We start from the raw sequence: 27,995 nt of genomic DNA, 5'->3' as shown, positions 1-27,995 counted from the left end.
AGTACCACATCAGACTGGGAACAGCTAAACCAGATTCATATGGTATGGACAAAATTCTAATAACATTGTCTTGTGTTTATTGATCCAAAAAGCCCCCTACATTGAATGTGCATCAAGTTGCACCAAAAAACATCTGAGTCTGAGCACTTAACATAGAATTCAAAAAGCAGCAGACTTGATTCTCAACCAAGGGCATCACAGCATGAAACTTATTGGCAAAGAAAGTATGTGCAGCATCATATATGTCCTGGCCATCTAAACTCTGACCGGTATCGATGTTTTCTGGTATAAGAGCGCGACAAGCAATGCACCATGTAAGGATTATTATGTCTGAGAAAAATGCTTAGTACCAGGCACTTCTGTCCTCTTTCTCTGTCAAATTCTTGCCCCAGACTTTGGCTTCAGTGACAACTCCCTCTCTAACAAGACCATTACTGAGGTTTTTCAGTGAGCCTCGGGCTCTGCCTACATCTACCCTCGTGCATACTTCCTCCTCTTGATGCCTTTGCCTGAAGTCGGAAGAGTCATGATGTGGTGAATGCACAACATGTTCATCAACAAACCTGCCTCCAAGGAGTCTTTTGTCCTCCCTAACCCGTTGGGTCGATGAACAGATCCCGGCATTTTGAACTGCAGTTGCATTTGGGTCATAGGATTGTGATGCTAAATATGAAAGTGCTGTCACAACTTCACCTATGAGGGGTCGAGTTGCTGCTTGTTCTTGCAAGCACATTGCTGCAACAGCTAGAGCTTGATATAGACCTCTTATTGGATAACAGCCTTGAAGCAAGGGGTCAACCATTTTAGGGAACTTTCGTCGGTCTTTAAACAATGGACGAGCCTGCAAATGAATCAAAAAGAGAATTTTTGGTTAAAATCCGAAACTAGAATCCTCAAGAGGGTAAGAGAAACCCAAAATTCATTGTTTGTTAATTGAAGTAATCTAGATCTTGCTTTCGGGATCTATGATATGAAATAGAATCTGAAGAACCATACCCTGAAATTGTGATTTTATATGTGTAGATCCAAGCAAACAGGAGGCAGAATTACTTCCTGAGGAACATAGTTCCAAGTTGAAGAAGAGGTTCGGTAGTATGCAGAAGTGCAGCATCGATCACATTCTCAAAGTAATTCACATTTTAAAGCAATGAAATGGCATGAACTTCTACAAGTGCATGCACAAATTAATCTAGTATGCCAAGCAAAGCTATGAAACAAAGTAAGGGATCAACCTACCCATAAGACTACATTCTGTTCTCCTGCAGGTCGGGTAACATCGATGGCTTTCCGTCCAGTAATCAGCTCAAGAAAGACAACACCAAAACTATAAACATCGGATTTTACTGTTAGCTGCCCAGTCATAGCATACTCAGGAGCACAGTAACCATATGTGCCCATCACCCTCGTCGAGACATGAGTCTTGTCGCCAACGGGACCAAGTTTTGCAAGGCCAAAGTCTGATAACTTCGGATGATATCCTTCACCGAGAAGTATATTAGATGACTTAAAATCTCGATAAATAACTGGAGGGTCCGCCTTATCATGCAGGTATTCCAAGCCTTTGGCTGCACCAGCTGCTATTTTCATTCTAGTATTCCAGTCCAGGGGTTCCTTATAAGGTGGTATGTCTATCAAAAATGACAAACCATTCAATCAGAAAGTCATAAACAAGCGCATAATTGCATACACCAATTTACAAAACTATATTAAATACATTGTTTTCTTCTAAGTTACTTGACAATGGAGCAAATAATTTCATCAAGTCGAAAGCAGCAAAAGATCTTAAAAGCAACTTATGTAGCTCACATTTATAATCATCCAGGATGAAATTCTTTCTTTCAAGAATAACCCCACCATGAAAAATAATGACAAACAGATGTTACTTCTCAGGATGAATTCATAACTTGGACTCAAGAATTACGGGCCACATGGCTCAATGCAAATGTCCAATAAATTATGTTGATCATTATTAACAATATAAAAGCACCGGCATAGGAATCTCAGTATTTCTAACAATTAAGGACTTTTGTAGTTAAAGTTCATCAATAGGATGATTCTCATGCAGCCTGATCCATATCCTCTGAAGTGAATATGATTTTTATTCAATAGTATGATTTTATGGATTTCTGACTTTGTTTTAACAATATTTTGCAAAATCCGATCCTCCAATCCGTATCATCCAATCTGAACCCTTTTTTCTAGAACAGCAGATTATGATAATGATCTTGACTTTTCTAGCATTGGTCAGGCATCAGGCAATTTAGCAAAGATCAAGCAAAATAATCTGACACTACAATTTTATCAAGAACTGTCTATTGATGTTAGTATCTAATTTATCTCAACTACATGGCTTGAAAGCAGCTTCTATGACTGCATTTGGAGAGTAAAGTGGGATACCACAAGTAAGAAAGAGGATCGAGAAATATTATTGGTTCTTTTCAGTTCACCAACCATCTGATGACCTTAGAAAGCATTTGGCAGCAAAAGGGGATATATTTGAAGGAAAGCATTTAGGAAGTATGTGTGATTGCTGATAAAAATTTCAACATCAAATGATTGTCCAACACCGAAATAGCATTGCTATTGCTCGTAGCTTTTGAGATAGATAACAGAGGTTATACAACAAACTAAAGATGATCAGATACTTTGGTATGGTAAACATGGAAATACTATGTATAACAATACACAAATAGATGACCAATTCGAAAGCTGTTAAAGAAACCAGCTATAAGAAACAGTGAAATTCTTAACATGATCTGTAACTATGATAGAACCACTATGTATCTAATTATATGGATCACAAGCACTACAATTAAGAAAAGTTAAATATAAATCACCAGTATAAGTATGGAGCCTGACCATGCAAATGATCCTGTAATGATCCCAATGGCATAAACTCATAGACAAGGAGGCGTTGATCGCCATCAGCACAATAACCAACCAAATTGACAAGATTAGAGTGATGCAACAGGCATAGCATAAGGACCTCCACTAGAAACTCTCTGTTCCCTTGAAGTCCATTTAGGTCGAGTTGTTTAACAGCGACAACCTGCAAAACTTATGTTAGTAGCAGTGTCCATCGATAAAGAACATAATCAAGATAAGTACTAAGTGAAAACACAGAACAAATGCAGAGAACAAGAAGGTTCTTTGGCTACCCACATTGCTGTCAACTCAATTATGGCATACCGATGCATTCGGTGCTACAACGACTACAAGAAGCCGTAATGTCCCAACTACTTGGGACCCATCCATTAGATGATTTGAAACAAAATGACACTAACCTGTCCATCATCCAACATTCCTTTGTATACACGGCCAAAACCACCTTCACCCAGAAGGCAATCTTGTCTAAAATTCCTGGTGGCTGCAGCAAGCTCATGGAAGGTGAAAGTACGTGATGCAATAAGTCCAGCATTTTCTTCTTTTGGAGCCGATGCTTCCTTCTTAGAGTCTGAGACGTTTCTCGATTTTGATTTGTCTTACACCACAAGCCATTTAGCACGATAAGCAAAAAATCAGATTAGATCAAACACCACTAAGTAAGACATACTTTTGAGCTGAATTATGAGTTAAAATGTACATAAAATTGACAAGTAAATTCACAAGCATTACTTAGAGAAGCCACTACAATTCTTCAATCATATTGTTCAGAAGCAGAAAGACTAATTTACATCTATCATAATCTTCTGAAAGAAAAAGGCATGACAAAGGCCATGCATACATCTTCGGTAAACCTTTTCATGATTGAATTTTGAATTTGAAATAATGACCGAATTGTATTGTAGCAGAAACAGACAGCTAGAAAGCGATAGTTCCAATCGACATGATTCTAAACGAAGACGCAACAACAGCAAGCCCCATAAATATGATCACATACATTCTCGATCAATTCAGGGAACAATACAATAAAATACTAATATCCTAAAAGCACCAGGTTGGAATTGAGATTCCACAGATCCCACTAGAACTATACAGAAGTGAACGGTCGAGACCGAATCAACGAACACTACAACTGAACAGCAGATACTGCCCATCAGATTGATAGAATACTCATAAAAATCCAATCTTTACCTAATAAAACCAAATTTCTTACCAAAACGGACCCCAGCCGAAGCCTCCGCCTTCGAATCCCCTCCTCCTCCCACCTCACTCCTCTTCTTCTTGTCCTCCTCCTCGGGCGATTCGAAACACGGGAAACAACCCATATCAAATCTCTCCCTCCTCTGCGATCAATCCCAACAAAGTGTTGCCTGGAATCTCATCGAATGACCGCATGAGAACCAAACAAAAAGAATCATTCCTTATCCGATACGGAAAGCGACACCTCAAGAGAAGATAGACAGACAAGAGCGAGAAAGGCGAGACAAAAACGAACAGAACAGGAGAGAGAGAGAGAGAGAGAGAGAGGGAGAGGAGACGAGAACGAGGCTCGGTCAGCTGTAAGGAGAAAGTTAGTCAATTAAGAGGGAGTAAATGTTGTGATTAATTCGCATGTAAATTCCGACATTAATGTGCAATTAAATCTACTATTGCCTTTAAATTTCACGGAGATTAAGGCGTTTGGGATTGCATCGAATCTAATTCTTTTCCTCTATATTATCCACGGAAAAAGCACGTAGTGACGTGTATGTTTCCTTTTTGCGGTTACCCTACTCATCTACCGGCCTCCCGCGTGGGTTCAGCCGCGGTCGGCGGGTGGGTCCCACACAAAGTCTTCACGGCGCGTACGCGTCGTAGCAAACGTTCTTTAAACCAGGCCGGCCGGCCGGCCGGCTTGGCCGACGTCGAGATGACGTCATAAGTCTTCTTTATTAAAGAAAAATGGGGGAAATTATGAAAATAAAAGATGGTAAAGAAAGATATAACACTATTTTCCTTTAGAATTTGTGCATTTTCCATGAATGTCATTTACCTAAAATCAAAATGAAGAAGGATCCAAATCTTTCATGTACAAAATTGTTCATTGATAACAAATTTGTAAACGTAAGACATTTGAGCCTTTTTATAACCTAAAAACTATAGAAATTTGATGACATGTAAGTATTAAACCATTAAATGGATGAATATTTTCCACTTGACATACATTGTCATTTGAAAGTCCATCGAGATAAGCTTGGTAAGAGAGTATGCTAAAAACTAGTTAAACTTCAATGAAGAATAAAAATAGGAGAATAAACCGACATTGTTTATTTGTAGATGAAAGCTAAAGTGAGGAGAAGATGAAGCTTCATTCTTATCATTTATCATTCTCCTAAAAATAGGAGAAACAATCACAAGCCTCCTTCTCATCGTTTATAACTAAAACGATAATCATAAATTTTAGGTACAAAAGCTCTCTTTTAACACTGAGAAAATATGGACTACTTGCACTCATGTATCTTGGGTTAGTAATTTGAGCGTTAGAGGGATCGGGTCAGGAAACTTCTCCCGACCTTAATTTTTATGCAGGTGACACCTAAGAGCTCATCGTTTCCATCTTGGAGGCATATCAAACAACCCTACGTATACATGTTTGGATCGTATCGAGCTGACCAATACGTCAACGACTTTTTCCTTTAACATTCATGCATTAGAAGGAGGGCCTGATGTCCCAGGAACGTCCACCTACTATCCCTCTTAACGAATGCCCGAGTGAGGAGGCTCTACCCCTGACTCACAACACTTTTATTTACGGGGGCAGCAGCCTCCCTTTCTGCAAGTGGAAGCGTCCACCTTGGCGCAAACATCGACACGATACTAGTGTCTGTTTAACGACCTAGGGGTGACCCCGAGCCACTTGCTTGTCCTGCTAAAACATTCTTAAACCTCACCTAGTAAATATAGACACTAATGGGTATGATATAAGTTGTTGCTCTACTCTTGGCCCAACTAACCCAACTAGCAATATCACCACCTCAACCATAGTCAATAGCTAAATCGCCATTGGCAATAATGCCTGACGGGGTTCCTCCACATTATGCAATAACGTTTCAAGAACGCTCGAGGCCCGTTGAACCATCGGTCGAGGAAGCACCTCATTCCCTAATCGTGGAGTTCAGTGGACTACCACACCATCACTCAGTTTCACCTAAATCTCATACTCAATCAACATATTCAATGAACAATTTCATAAGGATCTAGCTATGGCAAATGGACCAATGCTTGGAAGAGATATGACCAGAATTCTAACAATTTAGAGAAGGGTCGGCCAACACCACATCGAGTTGGTCGTCATTCATCACAAGCATCCAAGATAAGTCAATCCTGACTAATTTTCATCTCTCATCATTGGAGGCCTTTGACAGTAACACTGACCCACTGGAGCACATTGTTGCTTTCCGAGTCCAAATATTGTTATACAGTACTTCAAATGCCTTGATGTGTCGCACCTTCCCAACTACATTAAGAGGCTCAACATGAGAATGGTACACCCGTCCAAAGTCGCTCTTCATTAGTTTCTTTGTTTAGCTTGTTAGAGAGTTTGAGCTTCACTTCTTCGGGAATATATGCCTAAAGCCATCGGTGGCAATTCGAACCCTTTTCGAAAGAGCCCTGAAGCACGCCTTTGGGTGGGACAAATGATTAGGGATACATTGTGGGATAGTCATCCACGACACATCATCGCCACATGGTGCCTAAAGAGGGAGGAGAAGACGAAGTATTCTTCTTACCATTTATGACCAGAACAATCACAAACTTCTTTCTTACTATTTATGACTATAAAAATAATCATAAGCTTCGCCATTCAACTAGAAAGACAATCATAACTTCTTTCTTGCCTTTTACGAGGTATAAAAGCTTACCTTCAACATAGAGAAAAGGGAAACTATTCACACCCGCATTCGTGCACCTCGGGTAATTAACATGGGCATCAAAGTCGAAGGGACGAGGTCGAGTAACCTCTTTTGACCTCGATCTTTGTGCAAGTGATACCCTAGGAGCTTATCATTTTTACCTTGGAGACACCTCGGATAAACCCTGCGTATATGGATCTGGATCATATCGGGTTGACCAAAATATCAATAACTTTTTTCCTTAATAAATATGCTCAAATACACTTATTTGGGCAACACAAAAGAGTTGAGATGTGACTTCGGAAGGCCATGACATTGCAGCTCTACGTCTCAGGAATCATTCATGAAGTACATGTTTAGCTGATAAAAAGGAAATTACTCTGATTCATTTGAAAAAGTAGCACTCGTTACAACTGGGTGCAGGCAGCATTTCAAACTCCAAAGAGATTTCAAACTGTACTAGCTGAAATGTAGCTTCGTACATCATTCATTTCTTCCTCTTCAGTGATACAATGACAATCCAGGTGATGATGCATGTTATCTTTGGTTATACTGAGGTTAACTGGCCTTAGACTCGTCGTAGAGCAGCACCGTCCTCCCATTCAATGGCTGTGTTGGCCTTGAGTTGTTGTAGTACTCCTCGTGCAAAGGCGCCTTCAGTTCAGCTAATTGTTCCGCGGTCATCTCCCTCACCTATAGTAGCATGATGCAGTTGCAGGCATTAGAACCGAAAGATGAGCTAAAAAATAGTCTCACATGGTTGAGTGTTCAAAGAGTTGAGCTATTTATATCGGTGTCGATTTGCAACGTAAACAACTCAAGCTTTTGGGTTGTAATGATGTCCAATTAACATATAGAATGCCATGATGAAAAGGTTCATAATTAAGTAGGATACCTTGCCGAGGATGTTCCAAATGACATTCTCAGTGCATGGAGGTGTGGAAAGCGATCCAACATATCTGAAGTACTTGCGAGAGTGGCGTTTCATGGCCCTCGTTTGCACAATTCCGACTGGAACATGTGCCTCTTCATCACCAGCGCAGACTTCCTTGGCCAGTTCAGCAACCTTGTTCTTTATCTGCAGTTCAAGAATCAGCAAGCAGCTAAGTAGGAGGAAAGATTTTATATGTGTAGCAGGGTTTTCCTGTCAACAAAACTGAGTAATGCTTGATGATGTTTAGTTCCAATAACTCCACTATTAGATTGTAAAGACAAGAATTTGAATTAAAAAAAAAAAAAAACTCTTCTGTAAATTATGAATATTGAAATAATGGCTTATTTTTTTATAAATCTGGGGTGTGACATCTACGGAAACAATTCGCTTGTTTGTATGGATAAGCTTGCATACATTGGCCGTCACTAGTTCATGCAAAAGTAGAGCCTCAACTTGTGTTTTATTTTGTACTGCTTATAGACGTACTCACTATCGCAAATTCAGCAATGAGATGAAGCCGGTTGAGGGATTGGATGGCAGATATAGGCTCATTCATTTCTCACAGAGAAGTAAAGGGAAAGAAGGAGAGGCATGGACATCGATACCTGGAAGAGGAAAGGATCAGGATGGCCGAATTGATACAGGATTGCTACAACTGTGATGTTGCCATCATCACTACTGTGAACAAGATGGAGCTCCACAGGGAATCTGTTGATTTGCAATAGTAATTTGAGGCACCAAAACAGAAAGAAATAGCAGATAGAATTTGTAGTGTTGCTGGTGCATGGAGCAAACAATTCCACATAAGCCCTCATTTATATCCCATTTCGGGGCTAAAGAAGAGTTGCTCATGCCACAATTCAAGCTTTACATTCAAGCTTTACGGTAATTTTACATCAACTTGTGTTTCACAAAAGCTTCAGATCTGATAATTCTACTACTTGCACAACTGTAAAGTTCGATCATCAAGTTCACATTTTGGTTTTGCAGAAAAACTGATCACACAAGGATGAGGCTACAGTTTTATAAGGTGTTTAATCTTAATGGACTTGCAGCCATCATGAGTGTAGAAAGGTGAGATAGTTATTTGCTTTTGACTGTATACTTGCTTACAAATTGCAAATGATGGCACTACTGGTATCAAGATTACTGTTGTTGTAATTGTTGGAAGTAGTAAGAGGAGTAAAGATAGTGAATACCGCTCTCCATCAATTGTGTGCTCAGAAGGTGAATGCCAATGCATTTGTATCAAGGTGTAGTTCTTTCCACCCACAGTCACATGCCCTACACCACTGTCATACCGAAGCTACAATGAAGACCAGAAATTAGCTACTTGAGATTTCGTTATCGCACTGATATAAACATATCATACATGTTGATGAAATGCTTAAACTGATTTCTGATAAGAAAAAAATGTTTTAATGGAAGATGTTGGGTAATAAACATTAAGAATCAAACTAGGTAACTAGTTATATGCTAAACCAACATCGGCTAATTAAGCCAGTCATGAACCTTGAAAACTTGGTATCCAAAGCTTTCATTCAAATAAGAAATATCAAACCAAAATAAGAATGTAAAATATGAATAGTATTTCAGCAAGAAATTATGCATAAAACCATAGAAGAAGAATGAAACACAATTACTATATGCGATAGAAATAAACGATAAGAAGTAATTTTGCAAATTGCAGATTAGTTTAGGCTTTCTTCCTTCTTTTTATTTTGGGAAAGTCGATCCACTTGCTGGAGTAATATTGTGTACAAATTGTGTGTATATAAGATCATGCTCAGAAAGTTCTGATGCTTAGGCCTCTTTAGCTAAACAAGTTTACAATCTTTGAATTCCGCAAAATCAATTTCATGACCTATATTGGAGCAGTTATTTTCCCAAAAAGGCTTTTTCTTTTCAAAAAGTTTCACTAAAAGTTTTTTATTTGTTTCCACATTTAAGATTATTTTACACACCTTAGTTATTGTGTTATAACACAGGACAAAAGGAGTTTTCATGGAATGACTTAAATGGAGAAAACTTAAGAAACAAAGAGACAACACAACCTTCTTCAGGAAAACAAAATAAAACCTTTGCTGAATTATGAAAGCCAACTAAATAATTACTATCTGTTTACATGTTTAGAATTATAGATGGATCATATAATTGACTTAATTTGCCATTATGCTGCTTCTTATATGCTTCCTCTTCTCCTTTCTTTTCTCACTTTAGTGTTTGTTTGTCACCAGTTAACTAAGAAACAAACCGCAATGTTGAAGCCATTGTCGACGAGGGTAGCATTTGTGGCAGCATAATCCCTCTGAAGAGGTTCAAGCGTCGGATCATAGACCACATCATCTTTCACAATATTGATTGGAGACTGATGCTTTCCTTTTGAGCACAGTTCATACTCAGGGCATAAGCTACCCCACTTGTCAGGCCCAATTGCTCCCCTGTACCCAAACCTTACAAAATCTGTGGAGCAAAACCAATTTACAAGGAATGGTCAGACTCAGACATCAAAAGACTTAACACAGCATGTTAACTTGGTAGACTAAAATAATGTGCATGCTCTACTACAACAACAATGACTATTTATCATAGACTTCTAGTGATGGTGATGAAGATTTTATTTCTATTTCATGGAGGCATATTTTTCCCTTCAACAGAGATTAAAGGTCAGATGAGAGAAAGCAACAAGAAAGCTCTATCTCTAGCACATAAACATCTGAAATGAAGTGATTCCTAACAAGCAGTAGTACATAACAACCGAGCACCATTCCATTTATGAATCAAGAAGCTGTTTCAGCAAGAAAGGGAGAGCCTAACGCAAATGCAACCTAAAAGACTGACGTACCATGCGCGCTAGCATAGGCCACAAGAAGAAGAGAAGCTACCCCCAGTGCTAGGGTTGCTCTTCCTGCAGCCATTCCCAGCTCTCTTCCTCCTGACCACCTCCCTTGGCTTCAAGATGGTGGCCTTATATGTCTATACCTCTCTGCCTATGGAAGGTGAGAGAGAAGAAGATGGCCTTATATATCTATACCTCACTATCTCCCTGCCAAACTCCCCCTGCCTTTTCCCTCTCAAACACAAGAACAGACTGGGGCAGGATGTTGCTGCACTCCAAATTTATAGCCGGAGCTCTTTGCCTGGTATCATTCATAGCTTGGTCCAAGTGCCACCTCTACGCAAGAAGATTTAAGATAGCTAATTAAATTTGGAGACTAAGTGTCACGATTCCGGTCCAAATAATCTTACAATATACCTCAGCAGAAAGCATATCAAACACTCAGTCACACTGTCGCTAATGGAGATCTTTCCTTGTCATAAATGAGGAGGAGTTCATAGGATGGTTGAATTGGATGCATGAAAAGGGTGTAACTGAGGGTATGGCATTAAGGTGGTGGACCAAATAGCATGTAAGATCTTTGACATATTTTTGCTTGTCTGACAATCTCTTGCATGTTCATTAAATTTAACAAAAACAATGAAATATTGAAGAAAAAATTCATTCATTTCAAACTAAAATATAAAAATATTGATATAATAAATATGTTTTTAGAGGTTCAAATTAATTTGTAACCTCAACTCAGCTTGCCAAACTAGATCACATTAGAAAAAGAGGATTTCACAGTGTGGCTCCACCAACTACAGATTATGGCACGCAGAGAGAGAGAGAGAGAGAGAGAGAGAGAGAGAGAGAGAGAGAGGAATTGCAAACATCCATGTACTGCAATGCAGATAATGTTGTGAGATCCAATCTTGCAGTGGCCTCTATTGGGTCCATTTCCAGGAGTCAAAGCAAGCATATGGCCAATGCAAAGTTACAAACAGAAGAAGTCAGCACAGAAAGAAAAGGCATCTTCCCTTTTGGAGATCTGACTGTGATGCAAAGTTCTCACAAGGATCTCTTTGAGAAACCCAATTAAAGCTGACACAATGGATTCACTTCCTCTGTTTCAAGCTCAAGCTCAAATCTTTTGCCCAAATCATCTTTCACAGAAAGAATGGTAGCAATCTTATACCTGAAAGAAGATAGAATCATCCAAAGCAGAACAGATGTTGGGAGTGGAAATCAAAAGGGAGAATATGCATACCTTTTCCACCCATCAAAAGGAGTTATTCCTCCACCAAAAGCTGACAAGTGCGTGTGTGCGCGCGCGAAGACTACCACCCAATCAGAGATTGATCCACCACAGAAGGTGGATGGGAGTCATCGAGAATCATTGCCTTTCTTCATGTTCTCTGCTTCAACAGATGTTTGCAAGGCAATGTCTGCTTTACAGGTGACAGCCACCCGCTTCATCCCTGAAGTCCAATGACTCTGCAGGTTTGAGGCAAAAGCATTTGCTCGCTGGACCTCCATGAGACCTGCACACTTCATGATTGGTGGCATGTGTCTTCTCCTGGCCCAGCTAGAATCTTTCAGCTGCCACCTTCCTCAGTGCTCACCCAAATTGATGGTGCCGTAGGAACGGATGTGGTGTCAACAGTTCCAGACTCAGAGCTCGAGTTGTGGTGAAGAAAACATCATTAGAACTGATGACAGGAGGCATTGATAACAAGGCATAGTTAAGATGAAGGTAATCACTCTATTTTTATTTTGACTTGTTTTTTATTTGAGATTGATAAGTATTTTGGATTTCTATATTTAAATTGGGTATGAACCTAATATTGGGCCGATCCTACCACTTATTGGGCCTCTTTAGATAAGTCTGAAATGGGCTATTGGGCCGTGAAAAGGCCGCCATTTTCCTTCAGGTTTGCTTCGTGTTCGTGTTACCTCTGCTGCGCTCGAAGAGCCTAAGAATAAGCCCTCGAGGAGCAAAACCCTCGCCGTTGCTGTTGGTGGTTCCTCCCGATCGTCGTCGATGACGGAGCTCAAGAAGCTATCGGAGGCGCGGGACCTGATGCGGATCGAGCGCATCGGGGCACACTCCCACATCCGGGGGCTCGGCCTCGACGCGGGGCTCGAGGCCCGTGCCGTGTCGGAGGGGATGGTGGGACAGTGCGCCGCCCGCAAGTCTGCTGGGCTCATACTTAACCTCATCAAGGAGGGCAAGATCGCCGGCCGTGCCATCCTCCTCGCTGGCCAGCCTGGCACCGGGAAGACCGCCGTCGCCATGGGCCTCGCTAAATCCCTTGGTCCTGAGACCCCCTTCGCGACCGTCTTCGCTTCCGAGATCTTCTCCCTCGAGTTGTCCAAGACCGAGGCCCTCACCCAGGCCTTCCGCAAGGCCATCGGCGTCCGCATCAAGGAGGAGGCGGAGATCATCGAGGGCGAGGTCGTCGAGATCTCCATCGACCGCCCTGCGGCCGGCGCTGGGTCGTCGGCGGGTCAGTCCTCTTCCAAAACTGGTAAACTGACCCTTAAGACGACCGATATGGAGACGGTCTATGAGCTCGGAGGGAAGATGATAGAAGCGCTGGGCAAGGAGAAGGTGCAGAATGGGGATGTGATAGCGCTGGATAGGGCATCTGGGAAGGTCACAAAGCTTGGGCGGTCGATCACGCGCTCGAGGGACTATGATGCCACCGGCCCGAGCACCAAGTTCGTGAGGTGTCCAGAGGGAGAGTTGCAGAAGAGGAAGGAGGTGGTGCATTGTGTCACCCTTCATGAGATCGATGTTATCAATAGCAGGTATGAGATTGCCCTCTCTGTCCAAACTATTACTTTTCAGTTTGTGATACATTTCCATTATGCTATTGCATAAGAAAAAAGAAAAAAAAAATCATCTTTTAAGACTCCATGAGTGCTTCCATTCACAAACCTTATGCATTGTATTAGTACTTTGTGAATGAAAGAGCTCCATTTTAGGTCTAAAATAAAGATTACATATGAACTAAGTACCTGCTAAGGTGTTTGTTTCTTTACATTTTGAATTGAAAATTCAGTGCAATTGTTATACTGTCAGTGATTTTTAGAACTTTTCCTTTTCATTTTGAGATTTTTGATGTTGATTGATAGAACAATGGGCTTGCTAGAGCGACTGCAGGTTTAATGAATATTCTTCAAATATGATAGTCCAATTGCAGCTTGAAGCTTGCGAAAAAACAAAAAAAAACTCCAAGTGTGATGGCATTATATGAATACAGATCTAGAAAAAAAATACTCCAAGCTTGCGAAAAAAAAAAAACCCGGTTGACACGATCTAGAAATTATGCAAGGGTTGAAGTGAAATTTTGTAGCTTATGAGCTTGACATTATATGAATACAGATTTAAGCACTAGATTCGTTATTGACTATGGTTGGTGTGAGAAGAAAGAATTATGACATCAAGAAAGTGATGTACAAGTTGCCATCTTCACTACTTGAACAGAATCTAAAGACCTGATATGCAAGACTTTTCATCTTTTAAAACCCTTCGTTGATGGCATCTGGTGTCTATTTGTTTGTAAATCTGATATTCTTGGAGTCACTAGTCACCATATAAGGTTTTATTGGATGAAAGATCAAAGTGACTTGTTTTATCTGTTGGGTTTTGTATCTTCCATATGGTTAACCAAAATTTTGTTCAAAATTATGCCTAGTCATTAAATGCTTACTGAAACTTTTCTCTACTTTTCATGGTTTCATTATTCAGCTATTGATATTAGTTTGTCTCTGTGCCACATATCTTCATAATTTTGTTTTACTTCAAACAAAAGAAAATTACTAATAGTTTAATATTTGATTTGCATGGTAGCTTCTGATGTCGGTTCATGTAACACTGTCTAGTGACTATTAGTTACAATGCTACTGAAGGATCTACTTTCAGGTAAAGATTTTGTATCATTGGTTTGTCGAATATTGTGGTATCGTAAGAATTTAGGATTCTTACTACGATATTATTTGCTAAGATGTAGACATAGTTCATGTCACCGAAGCCCTTTTCTCGTTATATTCGATAGTGTGTGGAGCATATGTTGCAAAATCAGAATTGCAATTGGTATAAGCTATCGTGTGGACCTGTGGATTGGAATAGTGGGGTTGGAATCAACCGAGAAATTGTTTTATAAATCTGTAACTTGTACCCTGTGCAACTTTTACCTTCTTGCTCATTTAATATCAGGTTTTCTGAAGCATTTGGTAAGGTATCTCTGTTCCCAATTTTGATATCACAGTTTTCTGGTGCACATTATGCCTTTGCTTGCAGTAATCCAGGGGATTGAGGTTCTTTCCAGTCGATAAGGGTTTCAGTTAGTACAATACGTTGGACTGATAGCATACTTGAGAAAGATATGAAGCACACTAGTGATTATTTTCTTCATGCCATTTCATATCATGTCTGCTATATATTTCATTAGAACTTGTGAAACATCTCCTGGAATATTCGAGTGGACTAGCATGAATGGAGCATCAATATTTTGTTTTTGTGCATATTTTCAAGCTTGCTCATAGTAGCATTCTGTTCACTGGGATTTCAGGACGCAGGGTTTTCTTGCACTTTTTACTGGTGACACTGGCGAAATCTGAGCCGAAGTCAGAGAACAGATTGATTCAAAGGTTTCAGAGTGGAAAGAGGAAGGGAAGGCCGAAATCATACCAGGAGTCCTGTTCATCGATGAGGTCCATATGCTAGACATCGAGTGCTTCTCCTTTCTCAACCGTGCATTGGAGAATGAGATGGCCCCAATACTGGTTATCGCAACAAATCGTGGGATCACGACTATCCGCGGAACTAACTACCGGTCGCCTCATGGAATCCCAGCCGATTTCTTAGACCGCCTCCTCATCATAACCACTCAGCCATATACAGAGGAAGAAATCGGCAAGATTATCGAGATCAGGTGCGGAGAAGAAGAGGTGGAGTTGTCCAAGGACGCAAAGCTCTTGCTGACAAAGATTGGGGTGGAGACGTCGTTGAGGTACGCCATCCACCTTATCACAGTGGCTGCACTGGCTTGTCAGAAGCGGAAGGGGAAGACAGTAGAGATGGAAGACATAAGCAGGGTGTATCAGTTGTTTCTGGATGTGAAGAGATCAACTCAGTATCTAATGGAATATCAGAACCAGTACATGTTTAATGAAGTGCCCAAGGCGGGCGACGAAGATGAAACTATGCAGTCTTGATCTATCATTCGATCCTGATTCCGGTCATAGGTTGCGTTGGAGATGAGAGACTTAACAGAGTGCACACTGACTTTATCTACTGATTGATGGATTGTTCGAACGCCAAGCTTCATCTCTAGTTCTAGCATCATCATGTCCTAAAGCAGCTCAGAAGGGCATCAGCTATTTCAAGCTAATAAGGACTTTTGACAGTTAATGATACTAAAGTCCATTCACTTATTCTTTGTAAATTAATAATAATATGAGATTTCTATTGTTAATTTTTTTGTTATTTATAATTTAAATTTAAAATTTTAATATTCCTAAATATCTTTAACTTATCACTTAATTATAAGAAGCTCTTTGGATTCCTCTCATACAATTCTCTATCTTTTTTTTTTATTTCGGATGAAATGAGTTGTCGAGATATTGTCCAAAATAAGAGTATGATTAGTAATGAGAAATTATATTCGGTAAAATTACATTTTATTATTTGTCCAATGATTGTATGAAGTAAAGGGTTTGTTAATAATTGTATGAAGTAAAATGATTCCTAATAATGAAAAAAAAAACCAATAGTAATCTTCTAGTAATAAAGTACAAAAAAAAAAAAGCAGCAGCAGCAGAATGCACATGCAGACAACTGGAGATGTCGATATATGAGAAATAATAATCTGCTTTGCCCAAGAAAAAAAAAGGTTCATTCGACAATAACATAAATGAAATGCAACATACCATGTGGTCTGGACCATCTGCCCCAGCTTAGAGTGGATCTCCAGATCAGCCATGAGCTTTCTCATCCACATCATCTTTCTCATCGACTCTCCATAATGATTTCAGCGAGTCCTTAGCCTTCCTCCTCGACTGCCAAGTCGCATCTCTTTCGTAGAAATCATGGAGGAGACGCAGAGCCTTCGCCCTGCCCATCGCCGGACCACCGTTACTGTTCCCATCTACTGCCGATTCCCCTTTCAGCTCTCCATTAGGTTGAGCCATGAGATTCAACAGATTTGTACTTCCCCTCCTTGAGCTCGACAAAGAACGGGATCCCTTCACAGTCGAAGGCAGCTTCCTGACATGGACGGGCATTTCTTCATGCCTGGTTGCAATTGGCTCCTCCTCCCCATGAATCCTCGAATCTGAACACAAATTGTGGTTTTGATTGGTACTGCTAGAGTTCAGCTTCGTCAGGGTCCTCTCTACGTCCACTACCGAGCATGGGTTGCCGACCGAGAGCCCGTTCCAAGCCCTAGAAGGCACTGTCTTCCTCAACACCTTGAGCTGCCCCACCACCTCGTCCATGGAAGGCCGCATCTCCTTGAGGGACCGCACGCAGCTGGCAGCGAGCGACGCGAGCTGCTTCCTTGCCAGTGGGTTCTTGGGCGGCGTGATCCTCGGATCGAACAGCGTCGAGACCTTGCCTTTTCGCAACAGGGGAACGGCCCACTCCACGACCGATGGCGGGGAGTGGGCGACGTCGATCGCCTTCCGGCCGCTCATGATCTCGAGAAGCAGGATCCCGAAGCTGAAGACGTCGGTCTTGGTGCTCAGGCTCTCGGGCGTGACGTAAGAGGGGTCGAGGTAGCCAAGCGTGCCTGCGGGAGGGGTGGAGCGGGCGGATGAGGGGAATTTGCCGCCGGCGGCGTCGTCGTCGTCGTCGTCGCGGAGGGCGAGACCGAAATCGGCGAGCCGGGCGTTGGAGTCTTGGTCGATCAGCACATTGGCCGACTTGACGTCGCGATGGATGACGGGCGGCTGCGCGGAGTGGAGGGTGAGAAGGGCTTTGGCGGTCTGGAGGGCGAGGCGGAGGCGGCGAGCCCAGCCGGGCGGGCGTGGGTTGGAGTGGAGGAGGTCGTAGAGCGTGCCGTTGGGCATGAACTCCACCACCAGGAGCCGCTCTCTCCGATCGTCGGAGGGGGTGAAGCCGATGAGATTGACGAGGCGAGGGCTGCGGATGCCGGAGAGGATCTCGATCTCGTTCTCGACCTCGTCGCGAGCGGGCGCGGCGGCCGGGGATGGCGGGGGGGAGGAGAGAAGGCGGGGGCGGCGGGAGGGGCGCTTGACCGCGACCTGGCGGCCGCTGCGGAGGACCGCCTTGTAGACCGCACCGTGGCTGCCGCGGCCGAGGAGGGCGCCGTCCGAGAAGTTGGCCGTGGCCGATTCGAGCTCTCCATAGGTGAAATGACAAATATCGGGGTGGGAGAAGTCGTGGGCTTCGCCGCCTGCGTCGTTGCGGACATCATGCGGTGGAGCCAACGATTTGGGGAGGTTGCTGTTCTTCTTCTTCTTCTTCTTTCTGTGGGGGTTTCGGGAGGTTACATCGGACGAGGAGATAGAGCGGCAGGTAGCGATGGAGGAATCTGCATGACAGGAGAGGTAGCCCATCGAAGAGGGATCTGCCGGCGCCTCCCTCACATGTGTGGGGAAACGGAAAGGGAGTCAAATAGGAAGAGTGTAGCGCAGAGTGGCGCTTATCAACAATAATACGTATGTAGGCCACATTGCCCCCGATATGATGGACACCTCTGGCCTTTGCTATGGATCGGTTCTTCCCATAGCAGTGACTGACCCAACAAAAACAATGATTTCCAAATTCATGATAGTGCTCTGGTTCATGCAGAAAAATATAAGGATTCTGCTAGGGAAAATACTAAAAGGAGACTTGAATTGAGAAAGGCTATAATTTTTATGGATTCACCCACATATATATATCACAATAAAATTTGTAAAGGTAAAGATTCTAAACAAAGCAATGACAATGAACATACAATTCAAGAACATGATAATAGGAAAGATGATTGATTGCAAGGACCATAGTAATTCAAGAACATGATAATAAACACAAATTAAAATTTAGAGGGACAGTAAATGAATTAAAAAGTTCAGTTGCTGTCTAATTTGTCCTATTTCTATCATCTCTCCGCTTGTCTGTAGGAATAAGGACACTAACTGGCAGCCAGCTGCTACGGTGGTGGAAGAAACGATATGGGAAAGCAAGGTGGCTGCTTACATGATTGTTCATGGTAAAGCAAAACGACATGGTAGCTTTTATTATCAACCATAAAATATGACATAGATATCTTCCATGTACCAAATAGTTACCTATATCCCAAAAGAGCTACGATTCAGATAATCCTGAATTGAATGTTCTAATTACACCAACTAAGAGAGAGAGAGAGAGAGAGAGAGACAATGTAAGTCAACTGAGATTTACAAGAAATAAACTTAAGCTGCATGCAACATTAATCTTGCAGTAGACTAATGCAAAGGACCACATGACATGATTGATGAATCACGCTACCTGCCCCAAGTGATGCTGGTCCCTCTTGATGTGCATCCTCGATGTTAGATGCATTAACCATACATGGCATTGTTTATGAAGAGTAGTGCTGTGGCAGATAAGGAGTCTTCAGTCTTGCGATTTCTTATCAGGCGGATTGTAGCGTCATGCCTCGCTTAGCCACTATTCTTTCGAATTCTGTACATGCCTCTGGTGTGTCTTCTTCGCTAGGAGGTACGATTTGCCAAAACAGAGGAAGATATACCTCCCACTCCCTCAAAATCGCAGCACCTTTACTACTACCAGTTTTTTCCTTGCAAAAGGTAAGCAAAGAGTTGATTTACAGTACAAAATCACAACATATGGTTTCAATACCACAAGATGTTTTTCCTTACCACGTGAGCTTCTATCAAGCTCTTCAGCTGCATTTGTCCTGCTGGGGCATTTACCCTCTGAATCTTCACTATCTCCTTGTTGACCTGGTACACAAAATGCAAACAAGATCGGAATAAATACATAGACCTGGATTTAAGCCTCGAAATAGACTCCCAGCATTAAGGAAGGCAACCTGAGTAAGAAATCAAAGAAATTCAACTAAAAAGTCCAAAAAAGTACTAGTAGGTACATTCAAACACAAACTTGTCAAACTTGCCTTGGGTCATCACAAATGCACCAGATTGATGAGACATGTTTGATGTGACCAGAAGAATCTAGGACTGGCCATGTATAGTAGTAATTTTATGTTTCTATGGTCAAGACAGATTCGGTTCCAATATGTTGATTACAATTAAGAGCAAAGTTAGCATTGTAACTATCCTGCAATGGAAAGGTCTAGTGTACTTGAGTGTAACACCCTAACGTGCATGACTAGAATAGAATGTTACCTTCACTTATGCTATCAACAATAATATAATGCAAAGTTAGCATTGTAACTCAATAACTCGAATCTCACAAAAACCTTACCTAGGTAATGAAATACTTAAGGCCTAAGTCTTACTCCTACGGTGGATGCTCTGGCATTTTGGGCCACATTAACTGAAGTCCTTTCTTTGCTTGTAAGAGAGGGTTATTAAGTTGTCTTGCATAAACACAATACACGTGCACATGCACATGAACTTGAGAAATCTATTCATCAAGTTGTGGCATAATTTTTCTATAGAAATCAGATTAATATATTGATCAATCTTGAACATTGAATAATTTGACACAAACCTTGGGAATAAGAGTGTCATCCTCATCAAGAATATAAGCCAAACCACCAGTCATGCCAGCAGCAACATTTCTGCCCACTCTGGATAAAAACAAGAAATTAAATACGCATGTTAATAGACTAGTCACCTTCATGGTGTCAAATAATTTGGTAAAAGAAACACTCACTTTCCAAGTACCACCACACATCCACCAGTCATGTACTCGCAACAATGATCCCCAGTGCCCTCAACTACAGCTTCCACAAGAGAATTTCTAACGGCAAATCGCTCACCTGCTTTCCCTCTCACAAAGATTTGACCACCAGTTGCACCATATAGACAGGTGTTACCTACTATTGTAGCATCCTCCGGGCAGAAACCAGTGTCATCAACAGGTGTTACTACCAGCTCTCCACCAGCCATACCCTGTGAAAATTTGACAATCTTAATTGAAGGGAAAAAAAGCCTGTTCATGAAGGCAGGAACTGCATTACCTTTCCAACATAATCATTAGCTTCCCCAACTAGTCGAATATTCATTCCAGGAGTCAAGAAGCAAGCAAAGGATTGTCCAGCACTTCCAATAAATCTGGAGATAAGTAGATAGCGTATCAATTTTCTGCATTTTCAACTGACATTAGATCAATATAGAAATCACATGACATACGTTAGATTAAGCTGCCCCGCAAAACCTACATCTCCATACTTCTTGGCTATAACACCAGCTATGCGACCACAAACAGCACGATCAACATTATAAATCTTTACAGTTTTATTGACCTCTTTTTCATTCTCAATTGCATTGGATATCTGCATCATGAATTTTTTTGGTAAAAGATTGGCCATCAGCAGCGAAAAACTAAATGAAAAATACATCATCACACAGGTATCACATGGCTTCAAGAGAAGAGAAAGGTGAACTTGAGCTTGTTGAATTTCGGAAATTTAGACAGGTATACCTAGGGTTCTACGGGGATGATGCTTTAAAAATTTTCAGTGATCTAGACTATCGATAAAGGCATTTTCTTGTACCTAACCTTTAGAAGGTGTTAACTCAGATATACTGAAATGGTTGTGTTATTAATGAAAAGATGGCGAAACAATAACTAATGTCGAATCAAGGAGTTCCTGGAGAAAGGTGAATAAAAAAAGAAAAAAATGTCAGGAGTAATAATGAAGCCCAAGGAAAACAGGATAGGTAAGGGATGCATTACTGTGATTCATTTCACTGTGATCAATCCATATATTCAACACAAAGAAACTGTATGCTTCCAGTGCCAAAGCACTTGCTGATGTCAACTAATTAATTCTTGCATATCTTGGCAACCTAAGTTTACAATTTACTACAACAAGCAAATATTGTGAGACAAGACCAGCATAGAGAATCTATCATCATGTTTGCAAAGAAACAACAAGGGCATATGATTTTTGCTAAAAGCTTCTTCCATAGTTATTAACCTCGTCATTGAAAGATTGAGCAAGTTAACCTAACCTAGACAACTGGTAGATAACAAATTGCTTAGACAAATAAGAAAGTATTTGAAATAAGATTTACATAATATAATAAGTAATAACTAATTATGGGAGTGATAAGAAGTTTAAAATCTAGTAAAAATATTTGAAGGCTTGTTCATAGTTAACTCTAATACACATAGGCGATCAATTAACCCAACTAAAAAATTAGTGAAGACATAATAAAACAGTTACTGCAAGAAAAGTGGAAAACCAACATTTCCAAAATACAACATAACATAAAAATTCATCTTAGTTACTTGGATTCATAGCGAAATGATTTATTTACTGCTGGAAATAACTTTAAATTCTTACCTCAGGATCAGAAAGTATAATTTCATCTAATATAGGTCCATTAGTATGAACATCCTGATTCCTTATCTCAGTGCTGCTCCATTTAGGTAAGCCAACATTCTGCAAAAAATTGAATATAATGAATCTAAAGCCATGAAAACAAAAGGGTAGAAAACCTAAGGAGTTCAGTTTCTTACTGAAAGAAGGTAACTGAGATCAAGATGTTGAGTTTTTGTCAAAGAGATATGTCTTGGTTTTAATAAATCTGTTCGCCCAATTATGTCATCCAACTTCTCATATCCAAGTTGAGCCAAAACCCCTCTAACCTGGCCAGACATTTGAACCAAACTATATTCAATAAAATCTACCGAAGAGTAGAACAAAAATACATCCAAAGAGATACTTAAAAATAGCAAAACAAGTTAGCATTTGGAAGTTGCACAGCGAGAAATATTCATTTTGATAATATAACAGAAATGTTACCTCCTCTGCAACATACAAAAAGTAATTGACCAGATCTCCAGGAACCCCAGGAAAACGAGCACGAAGCTCTTCTCTCTACAGAGTAGGACACTTTTAGCACCACACTCATCACTAATACACATGAGACAAAAAAGAAAGAACAAAATGGACAGTGAAAAATAATCTTCATGTTAATACCTGACTGGCAACCCCAACAGGACAGTTATTTGTATGGCAAATACGTGCCATGACACATCCAGTAGCTATCATGGCCACAGACCCAAAACCATACTCATCAGCACCCATGGCAGCAGCCATGAGGACATCAATGCCACTCTTAAATCCACCATCAACTCTCAAGATCACCCTTTCTCTCAAGCCATTTTGAATAAGCGTCTGAAAGACAATTTTCTGTTGATTACATGGACAACACAGAGAACAAAATAATCAGCAGCAATGATAATGTAAGTAGTGGACAACCTGATGAGTTTCAGTCAAACCGAGTTCCCATGGACCTCCAGCATGTTTAATTGAGCTTATAGGGCTTGCTCCCGTTCCTCCATCATGTCCTGAAATCTGCCTTGTCAAGAAAATAAAAAAGCTTATTTTTTCGAATAAATTGACAATAACTAGTTTACTTAATTAAATTTTTATATCAAGGTTTTAAATCTTGACCAAATACTGATTTCAGGAATTTTTCAGACTCGTATGATTCCAGTGTACTGGGTGGTATACCAACCCATACTTCCCTGTACTAGTAAATAAAAAAAAAAGGCCAGTATTGGATCAAGTGGTCCAATACCAATCCTTTGTCGGATGGAAACAAATCAGATGGTACATCCCGTAGTGTACCTATTGCATGAGACTACTGTTCTGGGAACATCTTAGTTTATACTTTATGCTAACCAATATATATATAATGTGAAAACATGTGATTTAGAGAGAAGGATGGATCACAGTCTCAAACCTTTATCTACACATTAACTTGTTGAAATAAGCATTTAATACAACATCCATTCCCTAGTATCTTGAGCCAGTACTTTGTCAAACTAATATGACATCACGAGTTAAATGTGAAAAGGGATATTTGACTGCATCCACTGGTACTTAGTTTTAACTTATGAATATGATAACATGCCACAGCACAGCATGCATGAAAGACATGAGCAACACAGCTGAGCCTTCTTTGGTCTACTATAAAGTCAGCATTAATGACAAAATGAAACTAAAAAACATAGTTCTGTAAATAAAAATTCTGGCATTCGAAAAAAAATTCACAAAATTACTAAAATTTGAGACATTTGAAAAATATTTTGATTTATGTTGGCTTCTGACTATTTCATTCTTGATTTTGTCTCAGAAGTTTCCTAAATCTAATGCAAAGATGGACTTGAAAAGTTATTTGGGTAAATGAACAATAGAGACAGTAAAGGAAACAATGATATAAAGGTAGAATAACATATCAAATTCTACAATGCAGGGAGATGGGCGCTTTTGCTGTCACATGTAGGACATCAGAAATTAAGGAAACATGTTCCCAACTTAGCATCACACTGCATGCAATTCTGTTGACCTAAATGAACCACAAGATGGGATAACAATGCTGCCATGTGCAACATATCCTCTTCTGCAGCCCAATTGCATTGCATAATGTAGGTCCTAGCACCACCAAATTGTAGAATAGGGTACTGTCAATGTTATAATGTTTTGACTAAAAAAGTAACAATTTGGCCATTTTTACTGTTCCTGCAAAAGACAAGATGCAAAATACCCATCTTTTTCAGATTTGCATAGAGAATCCAGTTTATCTTAAAAACTGTACAGTGAACCTTCAAGCCTCAATCGCTCTTGAAAACTAAAGGCAAGGGAAAGGTGTATGAATAAGAAATTTTGCTTTGATAAAACCCTTGCAGCATCATATTTTCCTTTTTTTATATTCCTATTCAGTTAGCACATGGCTATAAGAGCGCATGGCTCAGCTAAAACCATTCAGTGGCTGATTAACACTTCCAGTACTGTTGGAACTTAAATCCTTGGGTACTGATGCTTTAATATTCATTTTCTTAAACCTAATTTGTTTTTTTGAATTGATTGGTATACAGGTATAGTGCGTAATAATCAGGGATGATCTCAATAGCATTTAACAAAACTGAACAACCTCTATTGAAGGGTCTCTTGAAACCTCAAAACCTTATTCGACCAAGCAAAGCCCATATCACAGCAGCTCACTAGCCCAAATCCCAGTCCAACTAGAACTAGAATTAGAGCAGCCCTCACCCAAATAGGGGCAGCCACAAGGAGAGGGTGACGCCAATTCCTAATAGGAATAGGACACTCATACGCCAACCCTAAAACAACTCCTAAAGGCACTAGGATTTTCCAAGACCTAAGGCATTAGGTCTCTGTAAGTCCTAACTGCATTAAGACTCCAAGTCCTAACATAGCTAGTACTCCACCCCCTTAGCTATAAAAGGAGAGACCCATCTAAAGCATCCCAAAGTAATCCAAGTCGTGCCTCCTCTCAAGAAACCAGCCAACCCTAAGCTAAGAAGAGAGGAGAGAAGAAGAAAAGGAGAAGAGGAGGATAGCAACAACACCCTTCTTCCTTCTATCTAGCATTCTAGCCGGCCTAGAGGCTAGAACAGTTTCCTAGCCAAGAGTAGCAGCAGAAGAAGAAAAGAGGAAGAAAGCCTCAGCAACCCTACACCAGCAACAGCTGAGATCAGCAGGCCAGGAGTCTTCTTCTTTCAGCTTGCGACAGAATTCCACAACAGAGAATCGTTGCAAAATAACTTCACCTTCATCCTCGATGTCCAAAGACGAAGCGGCAAACTCGACACATTCAGCCCCTTCCACAGTGTCAAACAGAGGTGTTATTGGATTGGTGAGAGGAGGGAAGAAAGAAAGAACCATCAACAACCTACGCTATGCCGAGAGCGATCTATTCGCACTTGTCGCATGAGAACTTCCGAACAACAGTCGCTCGAAAACTCTTTGCTTTAGTTCCCTATTTTATACACTTTAAATTCATAGCAAGAGTAGATTAATTCCCCTTTCTAAGTTGTGTTTATTGCAGCAAAAGCGCAACACCTCCGCCAAAACTTTTATTCAAAAGATGGTATCGAGCGTTGGATTGTCAAACCTGAACCCCATATGGATCAAGTAGCTGAACCAAATGTTTAGAGATAATAGTTCTTTCTCTTAACTATCTTTATGCTCTTGCTGCACATGATAGAAAACCCCCAATGAAGCATAGCTCTAATCACAACCTCAAGCTCAATGTACTCTAGAAGTGTAGCAAACCACTTTCTTGATCCCACCAATCACTCACATTTCTTCCCTAGTTCTTTATTTCATTTTCATCACAAACATGCCTACAATGGCATGGTGAATTACTAATTTGTGTCATTTGCACATGCTGCCCTAGCTAATGGTCAGAATGTAGTGTACCATTTGGAAGTCATTCCTATGATCAGAGAACTAAATCAGTTTCCATTTACATATATATTTTTTTATTTCTCACTTCACAAGCCATTGCCAGAAACTTGATGCATTTTTCTGATTATTCCTTTTGTCTCAATGTAATTTTATTTGCAATAGTGTGTCATAAAGCAATGCAAGAACAAATACTAAAAAATGTTGTTCCTGCCAATGTAACTTACAAGACACTTTACGAATGAATATAACATGGGCAGATCTGACAAATAATTGCAGCTACTCTAATGTTTTAAAATTTCCCATACTTCAACATTTGTTGTCCTAAAGAAATAATTTGGGAGTTCAGACCCAGCCAACTCAGACACGTCATGGGTTCTTCCTACACTGAACTGAACATTCATAAGTGTGAGCCCAGTGAATAAGGCTCCCACCAATATGGAGTCTGGGGAGAGTCAATGTTCTCAATGAACTGAGAACAATTAAAGCTTAAATTTGTGAAGATATAAACAAAATTTATATGTCACCTAACCACAGAGACCCACAATATGATTTCAGCAGTCAAAAACTTCCAACACTGGTATCATCATCCACAAAAGTTGCACTACATATAGGATAAACATCCATATGTTTGTGGGAAAGACAGGAAAGATGGAAAAAGCCTCATAGTAAGAATTTCATAACTAAAAAGCAATTTAAACTGTTAAATATAACTAGAGAAGTCAATAATTTTAAAGCCAACAGTGAGATGAATGCCAAACACCTGTATAATATCAGCATTGCCTTTGGCTACACCAGAGGCTACAGTGCCAATTCCAGCTTCTGCCACAAGTTTTACAGATACCTTGGCCCTAGGATTGACCTGCTCACATGCACAGATTTGCAGAGTCTTAAATCATATAAAAAATTTGAAGATACTATATGATCATTTGTCCCCCTTTATATAAAAAGGGATAGTAATGCAACAGTTACAAATGAAGTTTCCTCAAGAAAAACCACAGTAATTTGAGAAAACTGTATGTTTACCTGATGAAGATCATAAATTAACTGAGCAAGATCCTCAATCGAATAAATGTCATGATGTGGAGGTGGAGATATAAGTGGAACCCCAGGCTTAGAGTTTCTTAACCGAGCAATATAAGCACTAACTTTCTTCCCAGGCAGCTGGCCTCCCTCACCAGGTTTTGCACCTTGTGCAATTTTAATTTCCAGCTGATCAGCATTAACTAAAAATGTAGGAGTGACACCAAATCGTCCTGAAGCAACCTGAAATGGTTCACATATCTAGTCAATTTGATCCACAAAGATATTTCCCATTTCATCAATAAATAAAAGGTTATAAGCAATTAAACATCATATCATAAGCACTGCAACATATTGGTTGAAAGTTAAACATCCATAAATATAATGCACATATACATGTAATTTCAGTTTAATCCATCTGTTACATCTACAGAAACACAAAGAGTACTACAGATTATGCAAAAAAAAAAAAAAAAACACTCTGCTGAGAAGCAAAATTCAAATGCCGCAATATTGCCTGCTTTAAAAAATCAAGTTCCCACTGTATATATGATCTAGCTAGACTCCACAAAGAATTTATTGATATCTTTACCTGTTTAATTGCACTTGTGGCGGTATCCCCGTTTTGAAGACCCTTCAGATGAGGAAGCGTTGGAGAATACCCATCAACAACATCAGTAAGAGGACTCCAACGAACTGGATCCTGGAAATTATTTGTACTTTTAAGTTTTAACTATGAAAGTTTCATTGAAACTAATAAGAAATCCAATTGGACCACGTTTCTTCACAATAAACTGACCTCGCCCCCTTCTCCAGAGTTTGACTTTCCTCCTAATCTGTTCATTGCAATTGCAATTGCTTCATGTGTTTCTCTTGAAATAGCTCCAAGAGACATTCCACCAGTGCAGAAGCGCTGGACAATGGAGACTGCAGATTCAACTTTGCCAATTGGAATTGGTGCCCTACCACTCTTAAGCTCCAGAAGATCACGGAGAACCTGAAAAAGATATTATTGATAAAAATAGTATAGATCAGAAACTTCAAACAAAAACTCATAGATGTGCTGA

The 27,995-nt window shown here is 40.3% G+C and overlaps 6 protein-coding genes across 6 annotated transcripts in view; 2 read left to right on the top strand and 4 right to left on the bottom strand.

The window, feature by feature from the left end:
- Positions 1 to 12: 12 nt before the first annotated feature.
- Positions 13 to 4,456, bottom strand: LOC135631111 (probable serine/threonine-protein kinase PBL7). The gene is made up of 5 exons (XM_065138533.1): positions 4,097 to 4,456; positions 3,285 to 3,481; positions 2,860 to 3,049; positions 1,237 to 1,628; positions 13 to 841 (listed from the first exon to the last, which is right to left on the bottom strand). Exons 1-5 carry the CDS (start codon positions 4,206 to 4,208, stop codon positions 344 to 346), a joined length of 1,389 nt encoding a protein of 462 aa, XP_064994605.1. The 5' UTR covers positions 4,209 to 4,456; the 3' UTR covers positions 13 to 343.
- Positions 4,457 to 7,137: 2,681 nt separating this feature from the next.
- LOC103976153 (alpha carbonic anhydrase 1, chloroplastic) lies at positions 7,138 to 12,026 on the bottom strand. The gene is made up of 7 exons (XM_065138163.1): positions 11,799 to 12,026; positions 10,556 to 11,726; positions 9,965 to 10,173; positions 8,910 to 9,016; positions 8,316 to 8,418; positions 7,672 to 7,854; positions 7,138 to 7,469 (listed from the first exon to the last, which is right to left on the bottom strand). Exons 2-7 carry the CDS (start codon positions 10,626 to 10,628, stop codon positions 7,335 to 7,337), a joined length of 810 nt encoding a protein of 269 aa, XP_064994235.1. The 5' UTR covers positions 10,629 to 11,726; positions 11,799 to 12,026; the 3' UTR covers positions 7,138 to 7,334.
- Positions 12,027 to 12,499: 473 nt separating this feature from the next.
- On the top strand, positions 12,500 to 16,051 carry LOC103976155 (uncharacterized). The gene is made up of 2 exons (XM_009391356.3): positions 12,500 to 13,342; positions 15,109 to 16,051. The coding sequence occupies exons 1-2, from the start codon at positions 12,573 to 12,575 to the stop codon at positions 15,155 to 15,157; spliced, it is 819 nt and encodes a 272-aa protein (XP_009389631.3). The 5' UTR covers positions 12,500 to 12,572; the 3' UTR covers positions 15,158 to 16,051.
- Positions 15,257 to 15,754, top strand: LOC135631549 (uncharacterized). The gene has a single exon (XM_065139282.1). It carries the CDS (start codon positions 15,257 to 15,259, stop codon positions 15,752 to 15,754), a length of 498 nt encoding a protein of 165 aa, XP_064995354.1.
- A 310-nt stretch (positions 16,052 to 16,361) lies between the features above and the next one.
- Positions 16,362 to 18,620, bottom strand: LOC135630884 (serine/threonine-protein kinase-like protein At3g51990). The gene has a single exon (XM_065138162.1). It carries the CDS (start codon positions 18,116 to 18,118, stop codon positions 16,514 to 16,516), a length of 1,605 nt encoding a protein of 534 aa, XP_064994234.1. The 5' UTR covers positions 18,119 to 18,620; the 3' UTR covers positions 16,362 to 16,513.
- Positions 18,621 to 18,757: 137 nt separating this feature from the next.
- Positions 18,758 to 27,995, bottom strand: part of LOC135630883 (ferredoxin-dependent glutamate synthase, chloroplastic-like) — a 31,245-nt gene continuing 22,007 nt past the window's right edge. The window contains exons 19-33 of the mRNA XM_065138161.1: positions 27,728 to 27,925; positions 27,521 to 27,631; positions 26,932 to 27,171; positions 26,669 to 26,767; positions 22,951 to 23,046; positions 22,669 to 22,866; positions 22,492 to 22,566; positions 22,206 to 22,334; positions 22,030 to 22,128; positions 20,870 to 21,012; positions 20,698 to 20,791; positions 20,391 to 20,629; positions 20,226 to 20,304; positions 19,409 to 19,492; positions 18,758 to 19,326 (exon numbers count right to left, since the gene is read on the bottom strand). Coding sequence (XP_064994233.1) covers positions 19,162 to 19,326; positions 19,409 to 19,492; positions 20,226 to 20,304; positions 20,391 to 20,629; positions 20,698 to 20,791; positions 20,870 to 21,012; positions 22,030 to 22,128; positions 22,206 to 22,334; positions 22,492 to 22,566; positions 22,669 to 22,866; positions 22,951 to 23,046; positions 26,669 to 26,767; positions 26,932 to 27,171; positions 27,521 to 27,631; positions 27,728 to 27,925 — 2,049 coding nt within the window. The 3' untranslated portion in view covers positions 18,758 to 19,161. The remainder of the gene's footprint in view (positions 19,327 to 19,408; positions 19,493 to 20,225; positions 20,305 to 20,390; positions 20,630 to 20,697; positions 20,792 to 20,869; positions 21,013 to 22,029; positions 22,129 to 22,205; positions 22,335 to 22,491; positions 22,567 to 22,668; positions 22,867 to 22,950; positions 23,047 to 26,668; positions 26,768 to 26,931; positions 27,172 to 27,520; positions 27,632 to 27,727; positions 27,926 to 27,995) is intronic.

Source organism: Musa acuminata, chromosome BXJ3-2, assembly GCF_036884655.1.
Source record: "Musa acuminata AAA Group cultivar baxijiao chromosome BXJ3-2, Cavendish_Baxijiao_AAA, whole genome shotgun sequence".
NCBI classification, from domain to species: domain Eukaryota; kingdom Viridiplantae; phylum Streptophyta; class Magnoliopsida; order Zingiberales; family Musaceae; genus Musa; species Musa acuminata.
Note: the sequence above shows the minus strand (reverse complement) of the source record. Positions and strands in the feature narration are given on the sequence as shown.

What these genes read in the sequence shown, in the direction of transcription:
- LOC135631111 (XM_065138533.1), bottom strand. Translation starts at nt 4,208, where the DNA reads ATGGGTTGTTTCCCGTGTTTCGAATCGCCCGAGGAGGAGGACAAGAAG. An exon ending in TTCGGCTGGGGTCCGTTTTG is followed by an intron (nt 3,482 to 4,096) that starts GTAAGAAATTTG and finishes TTGTGGTGTAAG; the next exon opens with ACAAATCAAAATCGAGAAAC. An exon ending in GAATGTTGGATGATGGACAG is followed by an intron (nt 3,050 to 3,284) that starts GTTAGTGTCATT and finishes TAAGTTTTGCAG; the next exon opens with GTTGTCGCTGTTAAACAACT.
- LOC103976153 (XM_065138163.1), bottom strand. Translation starts at nt 10,628, where the DNA reads ATGGCTGCAGGAAGAGCAACCCTAGCACTGGGGGTAGCTTCTCTTCTT. An exon ending in CACACAATTGATGGAGAGCG is followed by an intron (nt 8,419 to 8,909) that starts GTATTCACTATC and finishes GCAAATCAACAG; the next exon opens with ATTCCCTGTGGAGCTCCATC. An exon ending in CTGATCCTTTCCTCTTCCAG is followed by an intron (nt 7,855 to 8,315) that starts GTATCGATGTCC and finishes CTTGAACTGCAG; the next exon opens with ATAAAGAACAAGGTTGCTGA.
- LOC103976155 (XM_009391356.3), top strand. Translation starts at nt 12,573, where the DNA reads ATGACGGAGCTCAAGAAGCTATCGGAGGCGCGGGACCTGATGCGGATC. An exon ending in ATCGATGTTATCAATAGCAG is followed by an intron (nt 13,343 to 15,108) that starts GTATGAGATTGC and finishes CTGGGATTTCAG; the next exon opens with GACGCAGGGTTTTCTTGCAC.
- LOC135631549 (XM_065139282.1), top strand. Translation starts at nt 15,257, where the DNA reads ATGCTAGACATCGAGTGCTTCTCCTTTCTCAACCGTGCATTGGAGAAT.
- LOC135630884 (XM_065138162.1), bottom strand. Translation starts at nt 18,118, where the DNA reads ATGGGCTACCTCTCCTGTCATGCAGATTCCTCCATCGCTACCTGCCGC.